This window comes from Marmota flaviventris, chromosome 13 (genome assembly GCF_047511675.1).
Source record: "Marmota flaviventris isolate mMarFla1 chromosome 13, mMarFla1.hap1, whole genome shotgun sequence".
Lineage (NCBI taxonomy): Eukaryota > Metazoa > Chordata > Mammalia > Rodentia > Sciuridae > Marmota > Marmota flaviventris.
This window is the reverse complement of record NC_092510.1, coordinates 70,768,088-70,786,083: the sequence shown is the minus strand read 5'-3', so window position 1 is coordinate 70,786,083 and position 17,996 is coordinate 70,768,088. Positions and strand designations below refer to the sequence as shown.

At 46.1% G+C, this 17,996-nt stretch overlaps 1 protein-coding gene across 1 annotated transcript in view; it reads right to left on the bottom strand.

Annotated features, from left to right (window-relative positions):
* Ccdc180 (coiled-coil domain containing 180) overlaps positions 1-17,996 on the bottom strand; it is a 61,970-nt gene that overhangs the window by 18,416 nt on the left and 25,558 nt on the right. The window contains exons 18-29 of the mRNA XM_034635963.2: positions 17,678-17,910; positions 14,165-14,340; positions 12,705-12,885; positions 11,681-11,827; positions 9,514-9,658; positions 9,232-9,348; positions 6,751-6,849; positions 4,923-5,042; positions 3,090-3,259; positions 2,788-2,840; positions 2,581-2,659; positions 886-963 (exon numbers count right to left, since the gene is read on the bottom strand). Coding sequence (XP_034491854.2) covers positions 886-963; positions 2,581-2,659; positions 2,788-2,840; positions 3,090-3,259; positions 4,923-5,042; positions 6,751-6,849; positions 9,232-9,348; positions 9,514-9,658; positions 11,681-11,827; positions 12,705-12,885; positions 14,165-14,340; positions 17,678-17,910 — 1,598 coding nt within the window. The remainder of the gene's footprint in view (positions 1-885; positions 964-2,580; positions 2,660-2,787; positions 2,841-3,089; positions 3,260-4,922; positions 5,043-6,750; positions 6,850-9,231; positions 9,349-9,513; positions 9,659-11,680; positions 11,828-12,704; positions 12,886-14,164; positions 14,341-17,677; positions 17,911-17,996) is intronic.

Sequence of the window (17,996 nt, the reverse complement as noted above, 5' to 3'; positions counted from 1 at the left end):
AAATGGTCCAAGACATATCTCAAGGGCATTATGCTGAGGCCAAAAAGCCATTCTGAAAAGGTCGAATGCTGCATAAATTTGTTTATATGATATCCTGTAAAGTGACAAAATTATAGGGATGGAGAACAGATTCCTGGTTCTTGGGGTTGGGACAGTGAGGGGAAGTGGGTAAGGGGTGGCACATGAAGAGTAGCAAGAAAGAGATCTTTGTGCAGATGAAATAATTCTGTGTCTTGATTGTGGTGGTGGGTGCAGGAATCTATACATGTGATCAAATGACAGAGATCTATAAAAGATAGAGAGTCAAGGTTGTAATGGTACAGAAATGTCCTTGGTGTATGGGCACAGGGCAGCTCTAGCAGCTGACTTGCAGGCAGTTCCTGGGTCACATGGTGTAGCAGCATCCTTCTTTGCATGATTCACCAGCTTCAGTCCCCTGGGCGAAAGAGCTGACACAGGTGGGCCGTGCCATACTGATTATGGGGGATAGAGGCTCCAGTGTGGAGCTTGAATTTCTCTAAGGACTTTTAACTTTCCAAACTTAATAATATGCTGGGTTTTGTTTGAAATGAAGCCGTTGTTTTAATCAACGACAGTAAAGGAAAGGAGAAGAGGTGGGTAGCATTGAAAAAATTACTAAAAAATACCCCAAACCTGAAAGGTGTCTGCTGCCTGGCCACCATAAAATGCTGAGCTGGAAAATGTAAAATTTTGGTGAAATGTCTCTCAGTAAACTTCAGGGAATGGGTTGAGACAAACTGACCTTGACCTTCAACTGGCCCCTCCCCTTCCTCTTCCTTTTTATCGGCCTCCCCCTTCTCTTTCTTATTTTTCTTTTCCTCTGACAAATTAAATGGAATTAAAGGGAACTGTGTCATTACTTACTTGGTTGATGGAGGAGACTTGTCCCCCAGCACCTGGTACTTTCTGTCATTTCTGTTGGGCTTGGAATGCCGGCTGATGCTGTAGGACAAAGGTGCATGAGTTGTCTGCAGTCTGGGGACAGACAAAAGGCAGGTCTGTGCCTCCGGAGCCCTTCCTGGGGTGCTGGAAGTGCTGGACCAGCCTGTGGGGCAGCCTGGCTCATTTCTGGGGCTGAGCCTTTCAAGATGATTCTCTACTTTTCAATTGCTCTGAACACAACCTGATTTGGGGGCAAGGCCTTTACCAATAATGCCCAGGCAAGACCACTAAGAGAGGCAAGGGGCAAAGGGTCATGGGCCGAGAAACTTGCATCCTCCCTTCCCTGAGGTGAGAACCCAAAGAAAAACAGGTTGAGCCTCACAGTGAGACCTTCAGGTTTAGCACATAAATATACGGTATGGCTAGTTACACTTGAGTTTCATATAAGCAACGAGTAATTTTTAGTATATGTAAGGTCCCATGCAATATTTGTGACATACTCATACTGAAAATTAAGTATTATTAATCTGAAATTTAAATTAAGCTATGCACCCATATGGGCTTTATTTTAAAACCTCTCAGAGACTGAATATACAAATAGATGATGGCTGGATCACATATTTTAAAAAAAAAGGATCTCTCACCCACCCATAGCTGCAGCAACCTGCCCAGGAAATCAGCCCTTTGCCTACAATAAACAGCCCGAAGGTGGTCAGCTGCAAGTCAGAATTGCAGCAAGTCAGGGTGCTATCTCCAGTGACAGCCCAGGAAGCTAAACGATACCTGCTGTAACAATAGGCCGCAGGTGGCCAAGAACAAATCTGTACCCGACCAACCACCCAGGACGCCCTGCTTTCTGCTGACAGCTTCTGACTTCTCTATGCCAACAGCCCCCCGCCAGGCACATCTGCAGCCTTCCCTGTTTTACACTGTAAGGCTTCCGGCTCCCCTGGCTGCCCTTGAGTCTGCCATGTTGCACTTGCCGGTGGCCAGTTCCTGCTGTCGCCAGCTCCTCATCAGTAGCCTCTGCTGTGCTCACTTGTTTGGTCTCTGTCCACACATTGCAGACAGCATGCAAGTTTATAAAGACTCAGAAATTTGGGTCTGAGGTCAAGGTAAAACTCTCACTTTCTCAAAGCCAAGGATTATGTCAGGGCTTAAAAAAGATCCAAAAATTTGGCTGAGTCACTTGGCTTCTGTTATCCACCTTTCAAAAGTCTGTGTGTGGGAGCTGGTGGTCAGAGACTCAGTCTAATGACCACTACAGGGTCTCATTGACAGGGCACATGACCAAGGTACCAAGGCCTAGGATTTCTGCACCTTTGTAGGAAAACTATGTAGCCATGGCTCTGACTTTCCCTCTTGTTAACTATGACCCTGCATGATGGCAGGGCCAGAATCTGCCTCTGTCCCATGGACACCTACCACCCAACTCCACACATTTCTCTAGGTTTGAGGTGTGTGGGAGCCATGTCTCCCTCCACAGGGCGAACTCAAGTCTGACCAAAGGCAGTGTCAGGACAGTTTCTGTCCATGACGGGACCCATGGTGTCCCACAGCATGAGCTCCAGTGGAAGTTCTAAGAGTCTGGGACAATGACAGGATGGGCTCTGGCCTTTATCTGGGGGCTCAGACGAGGGCCTGAGAAGGGAAGATTCCGGGTAGCTGTGTCCCTACCTTGCTGCTGAGGTGGCACTGGCACTGTGCAAGGACTTCTTTATAAAGTTTTCTTGCTGGCACCGAGGGTGCTTCAAGACTTTGGGTGACAAGTGCCCAGAACAAGAGCAGAGGACAGGAGATGAAGATGGGCCACAGTTGCAACCAGCTTCCCGCCCCCCCCCCCCCGCCAGCTGTCCCAAGACCCACGGGTCTGTCTGCCTTTACCTGTCTGTGACCGATCTTTCTCACACTGGTGCATTGACTTTATGTCAGGAACTCTGAAACCAAAGGAAATGACATGAGCTTTTCCAAGTGACAAGAGGACAGCTCTGGCAACACCCCAGTCAATCCTCAATAGGTTCCATCATGAGCTCAGGAGTTCAGATGAGGAAATGAGGCTCCCAGGAGAAGCTCCTTATCTGAGGTCTTAGGCTCCCAGGGGTGAGCTCCCATGGGAACCCCAGAGTTCAGGAGCCCAAGACAACCCCTGAGAGCTCAGAGCCAGAGGCTGTGGCATAGGCACTCACTGCAGGATCTTCTTGATCACCGTCACAGCGGGGTCTTCAATCATGGCCTTCCCTAAGCGGCTTGGCTGTGCAAAGGATTCAGGGGCGACCAGGCCTAACTTGGCCTCTTCCTCTGGGATCTCTGAAATCTGGAAGTCACTCTCCTCCTCTGCATCGGTCGTGACACTGTCCTGTGGGCCAGTAAAATGGCTGAGTGTGTGGAGACCAGTCCAGGTGCCATGGCGGTAGCAGGCTGATTCACACTGTTGTCACCTTGTCCAAGAGGTGGCTGGAGGCAACTTGGAGGCCCCTGGAGCCTGTTTTCACACCTATCAAATGGTGGTGGTCCCGCCCCTAGAAGGCGCTCATTCACTCACTCCCTGACTCATGCCTTTAGAAGTGCTTTCTGAATGCCTGCTCTCCACAAGGCTCTGCCAGTATCCTGGGGACACAGAAGTGCAAAAGCCACCAAGGCCCTTAATGGAGCTTACAGTTCAGGCACACTTAAAACAAATAAATGCTTAGTCAAAATTGGGACCAGTGCTCTGCAGGAAAAGCTCTACCATCTTCTGTGAGATGGAGGTGCGACCTGCACGGCTGCCGTAGCGGTGCCCAGGCGATGTTTTGGAACAAATGGACGAGGAAGTGAAAGAAGGCAAGGCTGATCCTGGGACCAGTTCAGAACAAGGGTGGAACCAGTACCCATAGCGAGCACTCAGTTCTTTTTTTTTTTTTTTTTAATACCTTAAATTTTATTTATTTATTTTTATGTGGTGCTGAGGCTTGAACCCAGGGCCCCACACGTGCTAGGCAAGTGCTCTACCTCTGAGCCACAGCCACAGCCCTGCGAGCACTCAGTTCTTCTTCTGTTCTCCGTTTTACTCCAAGTCTCCTCTCCCACCAGCCCCCTGAAGGAAGGACCCAGGCTGGACCCTTGGAGCCTCTGTCGTGCCAGGCACAGTAACAGAGCAAATGGATGGTTAGCCCAGTCTGCAGGGTAAGAAAAGCTTCCCACAGAAGGAAGGGTGGCAGAGCTGGGCAGCGTGAGACCCTGAGGCACTCTGTTCTTGCAGCATTCAGCTCTGTGACCTCCCCTGGCTGATGGCTGGGTGCTCCTTGTGGACAAATCCTCATGGGAGGTGAGCGAAGGCTCTGCCCTCACAGAGCTTCCTGTCTCAGGCAGAGAGCCCCTGTCCTGGAAACCTTGCCACATGCTCTGTGGGCTCATGGGGAAGTGGAAGGTGTTACAGGGCAGGAGACCCCCCCCACCCAGATCAGAGGGTGAGAAGATTTTATGGCAAGTGATATCTAGGCGGGGGGAGAGGGATGGAGGGGACACAGAGGCTATTCTGTGTATCCTGTTAAAGGGTATGGACTTGACTCTGAGAGCAGGGGAGTGACACAGCAGACCAGCTCTTCTGATGTTTGGTCTGGTTGCAGGTCAGGAAATGGCTGATATGGGGATATGAGAGGACATGTCTAGCCAGATGGGCAAAAGACAGGGGTTTGGATGAGATGGTGGGGTGAGACTGGAGAAGCTGGTAGCTGTTCGTGGTGTGGGTTGAAAGGAAGTGGCTGAGGCTGGCATGGGACTGGCCCAAGAGCCTATGCACAGGCTAACTTGAGGGGCCTGATAGAGACACGTGGTGATGCCAGGAGGTGAGGGGTCTCCTAAGACACCAGTGCAAGGAAGTGACCCATTTGGTACTGGAACTCTTATCAGACTTCACGGCACGTCACCTTTCCACACCATCCTATAAATCCAGGGGAGGTCTGGGAGGCACCATTAAGGCCTGTGGGGCTCCTGGGAACCTGACAACAGCTCACTCCCCTACCACCCCATGCCACTCCTACCACATAGATGTCCTGAGACATTGACACCGTGGCCAGGCTGCAGTTGAGGTACTTAATCCTCTGGCTCAGTTGTTCTTTCCAAGTTCTGACAAAACCCAGGAGGTCTTCGGCGGTTACCGTCTAGAGGGAACACAGAAGACGAAGGCTCTAAGGAGGCAGCCTGCGGAGGGCAGGCGGGTTCCACTGGCACCGCAGGGACAGGGCTGGGCTGGAGAGGACATCTCTGGGTTGCAGGAAGACCCCTCCCTTGCCAACCCTGGGGGCACGGGGAGTGCCGGGCTGGCTCTCAGGTGGCTGCACTGGGGTAGCAAATCCTTTACTGATGGGACCTGGAGAGCTCTGTCCCTGCCATAGGTTCAACTCTGGGCAAGGGATTTAAACTTGCTTGACTCAGTCTCCACCTAAGATAGGGACGTCATGGAATGTTCTCTGGGGTGTCCTTTAGCTCTATAGTTCTATGTTTAGAAGGAAACACTTAGTCCAGTTGTAGAAGTGGGCAGGAGGGCAGACTGGCCATCTCCATGGCAACATCTAACAGGCATCCCCCTTGAAGCAGCACCCTGCAGGTGCACAGGGATGCACCCTCAGCCATCTTTACCTCACTACATACCCAAGGCCTCCCAATTACTCCTAATTACTGCTACATAGACGATACTTCTCCATCAACACAGAAACACCTGCACACCCAACCTCGTTCTTTCCACCTGGCCAGGAGGCTGGATAAACCCCCTTGGCACCCTGGTAGAAGAGGAAATGTGAGAGACTAAACCATTTTCTGCAGAGAGGCAGAGTTTGCCCTAAAGAACCCGTGGAAAGGTCGTGGCAGGTTAACCCGTTCTCCCAAGTGGGTTGGCTTATAAGGGAGCCCAGGCAAGCCCTGGGCAAACTACAGGAAGCACTTTGCTCACTTTGCTCATTGTGTGGGTTGTACAGTGCAAGTTAGCGAATGTGCAGAAACATGCGTGACTGTACATAACAGGGTTGAGATCTTGATAGAAAATAAAAATAGAGGAACATTTCTCCTGCACACTATGCTCGGTGCATCTTTGAACTTTTCTTAAGGCTCATGCATGACTGTGCAAGAATAAGCAGTAAAGAGAGAAAAATCAATGTTCTTTCAGTATGAACAACAACAGAACCACAACTCCCAGTCACTGAGATAGAGGAAAAGTGGCAGGAAAGGGTGAGGAGGAAGTCTCCCACTCAGGATCCTGCCATGGGGGCCTCTGGTTCTGGTGGCATCTGGGGGAACTGCCAAGATGAGGTTCCTTGCATGACCAGGGCACATGTGCAATGGGGCACTTGTGGAAGGAGGACAAGCGTGGAGGTGTCCAAAGACCTGATCTGCTGATTAGGGACCGAGGAAACCTCAGAACCACACTGGGGCCAAACTTGGCTTCTTTCCAGACTTTTCGTGGCTTAAATAAAGAGAATCAGCTGTGACCAAAAGAAGAATTGAAAGCTCAAATGAAAAGTATTGATGGGAGGGTAGAGCCCTGCTTCTGTCATTCACTTGGGGCGAGGCTGAGTCTTCAGTCTAAAGATGGATGCTTGGTGGCATCACAGGGGGAGCAGGGCCCACAGAGCCAGACGCAGGCTCCCATTGGACTCTGTGCATGTGCCTGGCTGGTCATGGGTGGGGATACCAGCTGAATTCTCTTCTTCTCCTGCCTTGATTCCATCACAGTGTTGATAGGAAGACTCAGCACACCACATCCCTGCTTGTAATAGAGAAATCCTGTGCCCAGATTTAAGCTTATTTTTTTAAAATTTATGACTCTACCATAACACCTCAAATATTCCCAAGTAGAATCTAGCGAGCACTCACTGTCTTATCTCCCTTTGGGTCTCGACAAATTTCTATTTGTTGTTGAAGCTGTTTCAGAGAAGAATTTAATCCATCTGCTTGCAAATTGGACTTTGCCACCTAGAAAAACAGAGGTTCCAAGATTTCGTCTCTAGAATACATATTGTGATTGGAAAAAATGTTCAGCAAAGTATATCTGAGAAATTGATTAAGCACCAAAAATATGAAATATAAAAATATGAAACCATGGACAGTTATACCAGAAACCAGATCAAGACAGATTTTTTATTTAAAAAAATTTTAAAGAGTTTAACGTTTATTTTATTTATTTGTTTTTATGTAGTGCTGAGAATCAAACCCACACTAAGCAAGCACTTTACCACTGAGCTACAGCCCCAGCCCTGTTAAAAAAATTTTTTCCAACAAAAAGATAAGGCTTAAATGAAACTGGAACCCCAGAGTGCGGCACCAGTCTGCATAAGCCAGCAAAAGGCATAAAGAGCGTTGGGATGTCCAGGCTCTGACCCCAGGCTCCAACTTGCAGGAGGCACCCAAGGGCACAGGCTGAGTGTCCTGGGCTAGTGCCTCTCTCTCAGTCCTGGCATCCTGACAAAAAGAGAACACCATGCAAGTCCCCAAAGAAATACACAAGGGAAAGTGGAGGCACAGCCACAAGAGGGAAACCCTTCAAAAGGTGTTTATGAGGGACATTTAAAGGGTATGCAGCTTATGAAGTTGTATAATAGCCAACTTGGATACACCCCTACCTTTTCACATAGGAAAGAGTCTTAACAATAAATCAAATCTTAAACAGGAGTTGTGACTCTGTGGTAGACTTACAGATTATCATCTCCTGGGTGTATTTATTTGTTCTATATTTCTAATATTGTGCATGGTAGAAATGCATATTACTTATGATACTTGTTACTAAAAACATAAGCCCCACATATGGTGAACAGCCTATTATCAGCTCAGAAAGGAATCTGTGCCAACACCAGCAGGAAGTCCATTAGGAATGTGTCCCTTAAACAGGGCAGGGGTGCCCTGGCCCTTGGGTCCTGTTCTCTAAAGCTGCACCCTCTCCACCACTTCTGGCATGGGGACCTCCACCAAGGCCTGACTTCACTGAAGACTCACTCTGCACCAGGGAACTTGAGCTTTGCAGACGTTAGCTCATTTACTGGGGCCACAATCTTACCAGTTACTTGTATGATTCCCACTCCTGGGGTGACAGGGACAGGAGGCTGGACTGCTTCACAGCCTGAGACCTCAGCCATCGCTTCTTTTACTGGAATGCACCTGTCACTCCCAGAAGATAGGCCTGTTCTTCTCAGCTCTGCTGGTCCTAGCCAGTGAGTCCTCAAACACTGTTCCCTGAATGGTATGCTGACCAAGGTGGCTGGTCCAGGCCCCTCATGTCCAGTTCACCCATATCCCACCTTTTCCACAGCCTCTCAATTCTGGAATTGAGCATGTTCCTGCTGATACCTCATCCAGCCAAGAATAGTGGTATTCTCAGTCTCAGCCTCATACCCCTGCCTCACTCCTGCTCACTGCCAACTCTGGGAAGCTAGCAGGCAGGTGACCCTCCCAAATGTGTTCCTGAGCACCCAGACCCATCTAACCCTCCTTGGCCCTTTGCCTGACCAGGACTCTGCTGACCTGCTGATCTTTCCAGCCTCAGCTCTCTACTCCCTTTCAATTCCATTTTTTTTTTTTTTTTGGTACTGGGAATTGAACTCAGGGGCCCTTAACCCCTAAGCCACATTCCCAGCCTTTTTTTTCATATTTTATTTAGAGACAGGGTCTCACTGGGTTGCTTAGGGCCTCACTAAGTTGCTGAGGCTGACTTTCAACTTGCAATCCTCCTACCTCAGCCTCCGGAGCCGCTGGGATTACAGGCATGTGCCACTGCACCTGGTTCAATCTCATTGTGGTTGCTCTTGGCACCAGCACCCCAGAGGACTTTTCCATCATGTCTCCAGTACATTCTGTTCTCCACTCTCTTGTCTGGCTTCCTCAAGTCTCAGGAAGCCCTACTTTACCAGATTAGGTTCAATCCTCCCCTCTAAGTTCCCACACCCCTCTTTCCCCTTTAGAGCACAGATGGCCTGTCTGTGGTTAAGGCTAGGATCTCTGGTGCCAGTCAGACCTGAGTTCACATCTTGGCTCCACCATTAAGAGCTCCATCTTCCTGCCTAAGATGGAATTGCTCTATGCCTCAGCTGCTTTATCTCTAAAATGGGAATTAAAAACAGCACTTGCCTCCTAAGAGTTTTTGTGAAGACTATCACTGCTAATTAAAATAAGCCGATTAGCACAATGTATGGTGCACAATGACTTAGTTAGTGAATGGTAGGGGCTAAGATTTCATTTCTGCCTTCTCAGCCGAAACGCAAGTCCATAGTACTGATACCACACTGGCCTCCCAGCACCTGGGCAGCGCTCAGCATGCAGGGGGTGCGAGTGATACCCACTGCATGGAGAATGCATCTGTCCTACCTGGCACTTGATGTTCACTTGCAGATTTGTCATCAATCGCTGGATTTTCTCTATGAAAATAAGGTCCACAGATAGGTTATGGAATTTACTTTCAAATCTGTTGATGATATCATTGGCCTACAAAGAAAGCAGGGGCTGGGTTAATCTGGAACTTTGAACTCTGGAAGAGGAGGGGACAGGCTGAATTATTGCTTAGGCAGAAACATAGCCCTTCCTTCACAGGTGACACCTGTGATGGGCTGTCCTGGAAGCCCGTCTGGAGGGTAGGCAGGGCTCCCCCACCTGGTCCAGGTACTCGTTCTCCATCTTCTCCATGTTGACCATGATCAAACTTTCGACATACTCTATCCGGGTAGCTTCCTTCTCCAGACGATTACACAGTGAGTTCATTTCCTCAGGGGAAAAGTTGCCTCCCTCCGAAAATAATCTGATAATAATTGGAGAGAAATAAAAGCCAACAATCAGACCTGAAAGTTCTACCCCATCCCAAATACCAGGGTAGATACACACTTTTTTTAATATCTATTTTTTAGTTGTAGGTGGACACACAGTATCTTTATTTTATTTATTTATTTTTTTAATGTGGTGCTGAGGATAGAACCCAGTGCCTCACGTGTGCTAGGTGAGCATTCTACCACTGAGCCACGACCCCAGCCCAATACACACTTTTAATCTAGGTTTCAGATCAAAGGTGCAAGAGCATGAAAAAATAAATGCAGGTGGCACAAGCACAGGAGGAGACACCTGTGACCCGGGGCAGGCTTGCCACTTTTGTTGGTTGGTCAGATTGAGTACTCTTATAAGGAAACAAGATGCCATGAATGAGAACCAGAAAGACAACAGAGAACAGAAAACACTCCCCACAAAGACCTCAGATATTAGAATTTATCCTACATAATTATAAATAACTAAGTGCAAGATTTTAAAGAAATTAAAAGAGAAACTTGAAAATATGAGCAGAGAGCTGCCGGTTTTGAAAAAAGGACTCAAATAAAACTAGAAGTAGAAATTATACTAATTGAAATTAAAAACTGAGTGAAAACATTTATCAGGAGATTTAACACAGTTATAGAGGGCATCAGTGAATAGGAAGGACACTAGGAAGAAATAAGAAAGAATAAAGCTAAAAGAGTGATAAAGTTACTCAGGATAGAGATGCATAACATGTCAAATGATAATTCTAGTTTTTGCAACTTTCCAAATTCTCTTTAAAAGCTCTATATTTATATTCATTAAAATGTTAATAATATTTAAATAAATAAATGCCATCTTGCAAATGCCAACATGGAAGACGCCTATCATGATTTGTTTGTAATGGAAGGGAACCATAAGTCAGCAAGTGTACCAGGATTCTGATTCCATTTCTGTACAAAACTAGCAACCATTGCTTATGTATAACACATAGAAATTGTATTTTTGGAGGGCTTCCATTTTTCGCTTCTGTGTTTGGTTATATTATAATGGGTAAAAAATGTTTAATTTCATAATAATAGGATTTTTTATAAAAAGAATATAACTAAGCTACAAATGTCAAAGACTAAATCCAGGACTATTTTCATGTTGGAACAAATTAAGATCATGGGGGAAAATATGGGTAAAGAATAATCATTAGGAAAATACAATCAAAACCACAATGTGATATTACCTTATATCCATTAAAATATCTACTATAAAAAATACCCATAAGTGTTAGTGAGGATGTAGAGAAATTGGAGCCTTTGTATATTACTAGTGGAATGTAAAATGGGGCAGCTGCTGTGGAAAATAGTATGATGATTCCTTTAAAAATCGTGAAATTTAAAAAAAAAATTAAGGAATTACCATCTGATCCAGTAGTTCCACTTCTGGCAATATAAAAGATGGAAAGCAGAACTTCAAATAGATTGTACACCAATGTTCCTCAAATTCTTAATTCACAAGAGCCAAGAGGTAGAAACAACTCAAATGCCGACTGATAAACAACCAGATAAACAATATGTGGCATAAATACATAATGGAATATTATTCAACCTTGAAAAGAAAATTTTGACATGTGCTACAACACGAACAAAACTTGAAGGTGCTATGTGTGCTAGTGAGATATACCAGACGCGAAAGGACACATACAGCATGATTCCCCTTACATGAGGTACCTGGAGTAGTCAAATCAACAGAAATGGAAGGTCAAATGCTGGTGGCCCGATGTTCAGGGAAGGGAATGAGGAGTTCATGTTTAAACTGTGACTAACAGAGTTTCAGTCTTGTGAAGGTAAAAAGTTCTAGAGGTGGCTGGTGGTGACAGTTGCACAACAATGCATTTAATGCCAATGAACGGTTCATTTAAAAATGGTCAACATGGCAAACTTTAAGTTACACGTATTTTGGCACAATAAAAAGTTAAGGGAGTCACAAGATCACCTCCCCACAGAGCAGCTCTGGTGGCAGCAGGGGCTCTGATGCTGGCTCCCACCTGCAGTGCTTGATGTAGTCAATGTTGGTGAAACGGAGTTTGCCCAGACTCTCCTCCAAGTACTGCCGGAAGCTGCGCAGGGACACCTGGATGACATCCACATAGCTAAGCAGCTCCCGGTGCAGTGTGCTGTTGAGAATGGCCAGCCTGCGGGGACAGAGAAGGGGCAGGTGGAGACGGGTGACCAGCCTGGGAGACGTGGTGATGTCCTGGGCTTGGGTGGGCACCCTGGGATGCTGCTCGAGCTCCACCCAGCGCCCAGCTGTGGAGCCACCAAACCACGCCCAGCTTCTCTGATTCACAAAGGGGCGCTAGGAAGGATTCCAAAATGCCCCATGTATGCAGGACACGGCGTGTCACTCTGGGGAGCACAGGGCTTTCCCTTCTTCCCTCTGACCTCTGTCAGCAAACCGGTCAAAGAATCCCAGCCCTACCAGTCCAGCGACTCTCTGACCTGCTCCATCACGGCTCCCTGATGGCTCCCCCACTCCACGCTCTCTCAAAAGACCAACCTGCCGCTGTCCTCTTTATAAAAACCACCAGAGCTCACTGTCCTTTGACAGCTTAGACACCTGCCAAGGTCCTTCCTGTGATCTGACTGAGGCCACCATCTCACATCCCCGAGTGGTCTTCCTGGAGCCCCTTGCTCTGCCCTGACCGTAGCCCTACTTCTGGCCAATGCTGCTTTTCTGGAGAACTCAGCCCTTCCCCCCCTTTTCCATCCTAAGTCAGGATGCCTCCTGCAGGGATTCCTTCCTGACTCTCTCACAGGGTAATGGTCTTTCCTGCCATTGACATTTCAGGGCACGTGTCGGCACCTGGTGTGCTACTGTGTGTATGAGCCTCTCCTGTCCCTGGCTGCTCACTGCCACCACCACCCGATGATACCCAGAGTTCAACTCTGAATATTAGGAGGAGATCAGCTCAGAAGCAGGACCCTGAGTGCCTCCTGCTCCCTTTCAAGCAGCAGCCCGGCTGGGCTTCTAGAGCCAGGCAGCTGGGAGGGAGAATCACAGCTCCTTACTTTTGGCTTTTGGTGGCATTCAAAAAGATGTACTCCATGTCGTAGATCTTGCGGCGGAAGTTTTTGCTCCGCATGTTTAGCTCTTCTTGGAACTGGCAGAACATCAGCCTCTCCTTCTTGAGCGTCTCTGTCACTCCAGCACAGTGTCTGTCCAACCGCTCTTGGTGAAGCAAGAGCTCAGCTGCAAGAGGATGAGGAGATGAGGATGAGGATGGGGTCCTCTGGGACCAGAGCCACCTCTGCGCTTTCCTTTCGTGGAGCAGTGTCCACAGGCTGCCTCTCCCAGGGCAATCTAGGTCCCTTGCCCTGCCACAGTTGCCCTCACCAGGGTTCAGGTTGGAAATGGGCACTGATCGGGAGATGTCACTGGAGAGGAGGCTCTGCTGGGCCAGGAAGTGGGAGCTCCCGGCTGCGGGGGAACAAGGCTGGGAGATGGAGGATCTTGAGGATCATCCTGGTAACAGGGGGATGGAGGGCTGTTCTAGGTGAGTGAGTCTGCAGGGAACACAATACAAAGCCAGGCAGTCTGGGTTTGTTCCTTGACATCAGTGGATACTCAAGTCCAGTGATCCAAATTCAAACTGGCTTCCAAGGTGGAGTAGGAAGAACTTGGACTGGACTTTCACTCCTCTGGGCAGCAGGGTTTGGAAGGTATTGGGTCAGGGATCTCTGCTAGCTCTGAAGGGCTATAGTGAACCTTGGAATATGATTCAAGTGAAAAACCAACAGGGTTCACTGAAGGATCCTACTAGAATTGTGTATCCCCATTAAAAAAGTCCACCACATAAGAAAGAACTGGCATTTCTTTTTAAGTATGTTAAATGATAAGGGGGAAAGAAGGGCCACCACATTTCGGAGGCTGTGTCTTGTACCAAGTGCTTACAACTCCTCACTATACCATTTTAGGAGGCTTAATTACCACCTCCAACACTCTTTTCTGCAGATGAGGGATAAGACAGACAGGTCAAGTAACCTGGCCAGAGTCACACAGCCAAAGGAAATTGACCCTAAGAATTCTAATTCCTAAGCTATGGACTTGTCTCTAGAACATTCACCATGCAGGTATGTAACTGATCTGAAATCCAAGAGCTATAACAGAACAACACTCTTCATTTTAGCCTCTAATACCCTTTGGAAGGAAGGAAGGAAGGAAAGAAGGAAGGAAGAAAGAAATAGATCATAAAAAAATCTTGAGGGGCTGGGGGAGCAGCTCGGTGGTAGAATGCTTGCCCAGGGCACATAGGCCCTGGGTTGTGTCCCCCCAAATGAGAAAAAATCAACTTGATGGGGGATTCTGAGCACCCCCTTTCTTTTCAAGCCTGGGAGGTCCATGGCCCCATGCATGTCTTCCCTGATGTGAGGAATCATACTAAGTGTTACTTGGGGCAAAGTGGGACAGTTAACAAACCCGGGGCCACAGGAAAGCAGACACTCTAGAGGGGTCTGGGGACAGTTCACACCTGCCCTGACATTGTGGATGTCCTTCTCAATGTGCTGGAGTCTTGGCTGGTGCAGGTGCAGTTGTAGCTCCAGCTCCGAATCTAACTCATCAATCTTGGAGGCCACGATGACCCGGGCATTGAGGGCACATTGGTCAAACCACTTCTCTAGGTGTTCAAAGAAGCCAATTCGAAGTCTGAGGGAGCAAACAGCAAGGTCAGCCCTCCCAGCAATCATGACCAGTAAGAGACCTTTCCATTTGGAGACACAATGCTGCCCCTCATTTTATTTCCCAACTACCTCCTATCTCATTGCGTGGAGGGACCATCATTTACTCAGTTGCTGGAGGACTTCAGATAATTTCAAACCTTTCGTTCTTATCAGAACACTGTGACGAATAACCTTGTACATATGTCAAGTGAAGAGGCAACTCTGTAGGATAAATTCCCTGAACTAGAATTGATGGATCAGAGATTAAAATACATTTGTGGTTCTGGTAGCTATGGCTGAACTGTATTTCCACCAGCAAGAAATAATAGTTCATGTTTCTCCACAGCCTCAGTGTGTATTGTCAAAATTCTGAATTTGACAATTTTGTCATAGTTTGATTGAGACTGAGCACATGTCCATGCGTTTGACGACATCATTTATTTTTCTGTATGATATCCTTTCATATCTTTTGCTCATTTCTCTATTATGTAGCTGTTCTTTATTTAAAAAAAATAATAATTTCTAGGTGAGGCCAGTTCACTGTGATGTGAATTACAAATATTGTTTCTCAGTTTATCATTTTTTCTTTAAAAAATGTACTGTGTTTTTTCGAACACATACCGTTAAGATACCAGTTCTCCCAAAATTTATCTGCTGATTCAATGCAATAGCAAGAAAAAAAATCTCGGCAGGTATCTTCTTATGGAAATGGATGAGCTGATTCTAAGATTTATATAAAAATAGAAGGGCCAAGAATTGTGAAGACAACCTTGGAGCAGAACGAAGTTGGAGGACTTAAGCTACCAGATATTAAGACCTCGTATAAAGCTATAGTAATCGGGCAGTTTGGGAGTCATTGTGGAAAGACAGACACAGAGAAATAGAAAAGAGGCATGGTGGACAGTAGGGGAGAGCACAGTCTCTCTGTGAAGGACCCGGGTCAACTGGTTCTCCATAGGGGAAAGAAAAGAATTTCCACTCCTGCACCATAAAAAGATCAGTTCCCAGAGCCTTTAGATCTAAATATGGAAGTTTAAAATAATAACATCTCTAGTTTATAACATTGGAGAATCTTTTCATGACCTTGGGGCAAGCAAAGATCTCACATAGAAGACCAAGGTAAACTAATAAAAAAATGAATAAATTGGATTTTATTTAAGATAAGAATTTCTGTTCACCAAAAGATGCCTTTAGGGGCTAGAGTTGTGTCTTAGAGGTAGAGTGTTCACCTAGCATGTGCGAGGTCCTGAGTTCGATCCTCAGCACCACATAAAAATAAAATAAAGGTACTGTGTCCAACTACAACTAAAACGAAATTTTTTTAAAAAAAAATACATCGTTAAAAACAGTAAGAAATTATATAAAAGGCAAATACAGAGATATCTAACAAACTCCCATAAATTAATAAGAAAAAGGACAGACAACCCATCACAAAGTATATAAACAAAAGATTTCATTAGGCATTTCACAAAAAAAATAATCAGATGGCCAACAAGTGTACGAAAAGGTGCATAACATCATGACTCACCAGGAAAATGCAAACTGAACCAACAATGAGACACCACTACAATTACGCCAGAAGGAATAAAATAAAAACCACTGGCAATATCAACTGTTGTTGAGGGTGTGCAGCAACTGGAACTCTCACATGTTGTTTGTTTAAAATTGTAAAACTGTTAGGACCACTTTCAGAAGCTCTTGATGGCAACCTTTGGGCCATGTCTCCTAAAGATGGACCTACACATACCCCATGACTCAGGACTTTTCTCTATGAGTTATATATGGAAATGTAGACACATGGTCACCAAAAAGACTTGAATGAGAATGTTCAGAGCAGCATTATTGGTATATCCTCAAATTGGAAAAGACCCAAATGTGCATCAGTAGACTGGATAAATAAAATGGATTAAAATGAATTGCATTTATAATGGGATACCACACAGAGATACAAAGTGGATTCTAGCCACATTCAAAGATATTATATGACTTTTATAAACATAATGAAAGAAGCCTGGCATTTAAAAAAAATGAGTTCTGAATGATTTCCCTTACGTAAAATTCCAAAGCAAGTAAAATGACCTCAGAAGTTAAAATATTTATCCTTGGGAAAGACAGGGCAGTGACTGGAAATGGGCCCATTTGATGGTGTCCTGGTGGGTTGGTAACAGTTCTGCTTCTGTGGGCTCTGGGTAACACATGTGCTGTCATTGGACAATTCATTAAATGCTACACTTATGACTGCCCAGTTTCAGATTTATTATTCTTCAATATGCAGATTCCATCAGTTGGACACAGAACTTTTTCCTAGTTAGTTACAAGGTCAAATGGTACAGTGGTTGGTGTCAGATTCTGGAATTAATAGGGTATAGATTCGTGTCTTGGATCTAACTGCTTTCTATCACGGAGATCGTGACTAAATGACTAACTTTTTATGAGCTTTAGTTTCTTCACCTGTAAAATGGAGTTCATTACGGTCCCTCTCTCCCAGTTGTTGAGGGAATTAAACATGCTCAGTAAATAATAGTTGTTGAGTGATCCTTGTTGATCTTTGTCGTATGGGCTCTGGAGAGGCAAGGCGAAGACCCGTGGTGGGCAAGAAGGATAACACTGGAGTTGAGACATTTTAGATATGAGGTGACCCTGAAGTACAGGAGAAAGAGCCCTAGGCCTGACTTTCCTCCTCCTGCTCCCAATGTCCAGCCTCTTGCCACCTGTGAATATGGGAGGTGGACCAGGCAGGGGATCGTGAGCTGAGCTGATCAGTCCCGCCTATGACATGGTAGAGGCGTGAGGGCAATGGAAGTACCATTCAAAAGCCAAAGGCAAATTTCCACTTTTGATTCATTAAATGATACACCTACGATTTTTGCCTTACTTTCAGATTTGTTGTTCTTCTAGTACAAAGGCCCAGAAACTTGGGACTTAGAAGAGGTCACTCCCCAGTGGGGGGATTAGGGATCATTTCCTTATTCTTCATTGTTCTGTTTTCTGCCATGAGTTTGTCAAAGAATCAGCATAAAATACCATACATGATCTATTCATACCTATGGTTTATGTCTATAGAACCCAGCAGCATCTTTCAGGGAAAACTGTTTCTGTGTATGAGGGCCAGGCCCACAGAGCAGCTGGGAGGGGTTGGGGACCACGCTCACCTAGGAGGTCTGTGCCTGCAAATCATTTCTTGGACTTTCATCATATTTTATTGTGTTTTCCTCAGTTACCTACATTTAATTTTTTTTCAGCTAAAGGTAATCTATTTTTTATATTAACCTGTGAATAAATCTCTGAGCAAGAGAATGAGAATCAAAGAGTTTTGTACTCACTGTTTCTTAATTTCTAAAATTAGTGTGGACGGAACTATCATTCTTTCTGTGAACTCAGTGCGGAAAGTGTTGTCAAAGCATGGGGTTGAGAAGGTGGAATGGGGCCTCCTATAACCCTCCTCTTCTTCTTCTTCCAGGGATACGAAGACAAAATATTTGTTCCCACTGGAGGTTGTGAAGGACTCCAGGTCCTCGGAGGAGAACTCCTCCAGATAGTCTTCCTTGGCATCACCCTAAAGAGGCAACGAGACTTCAGAATCCACATCATCCAAGGGACTTAAGGGTGCCAATCACCTAACATGCAAGATTGTACACCTTT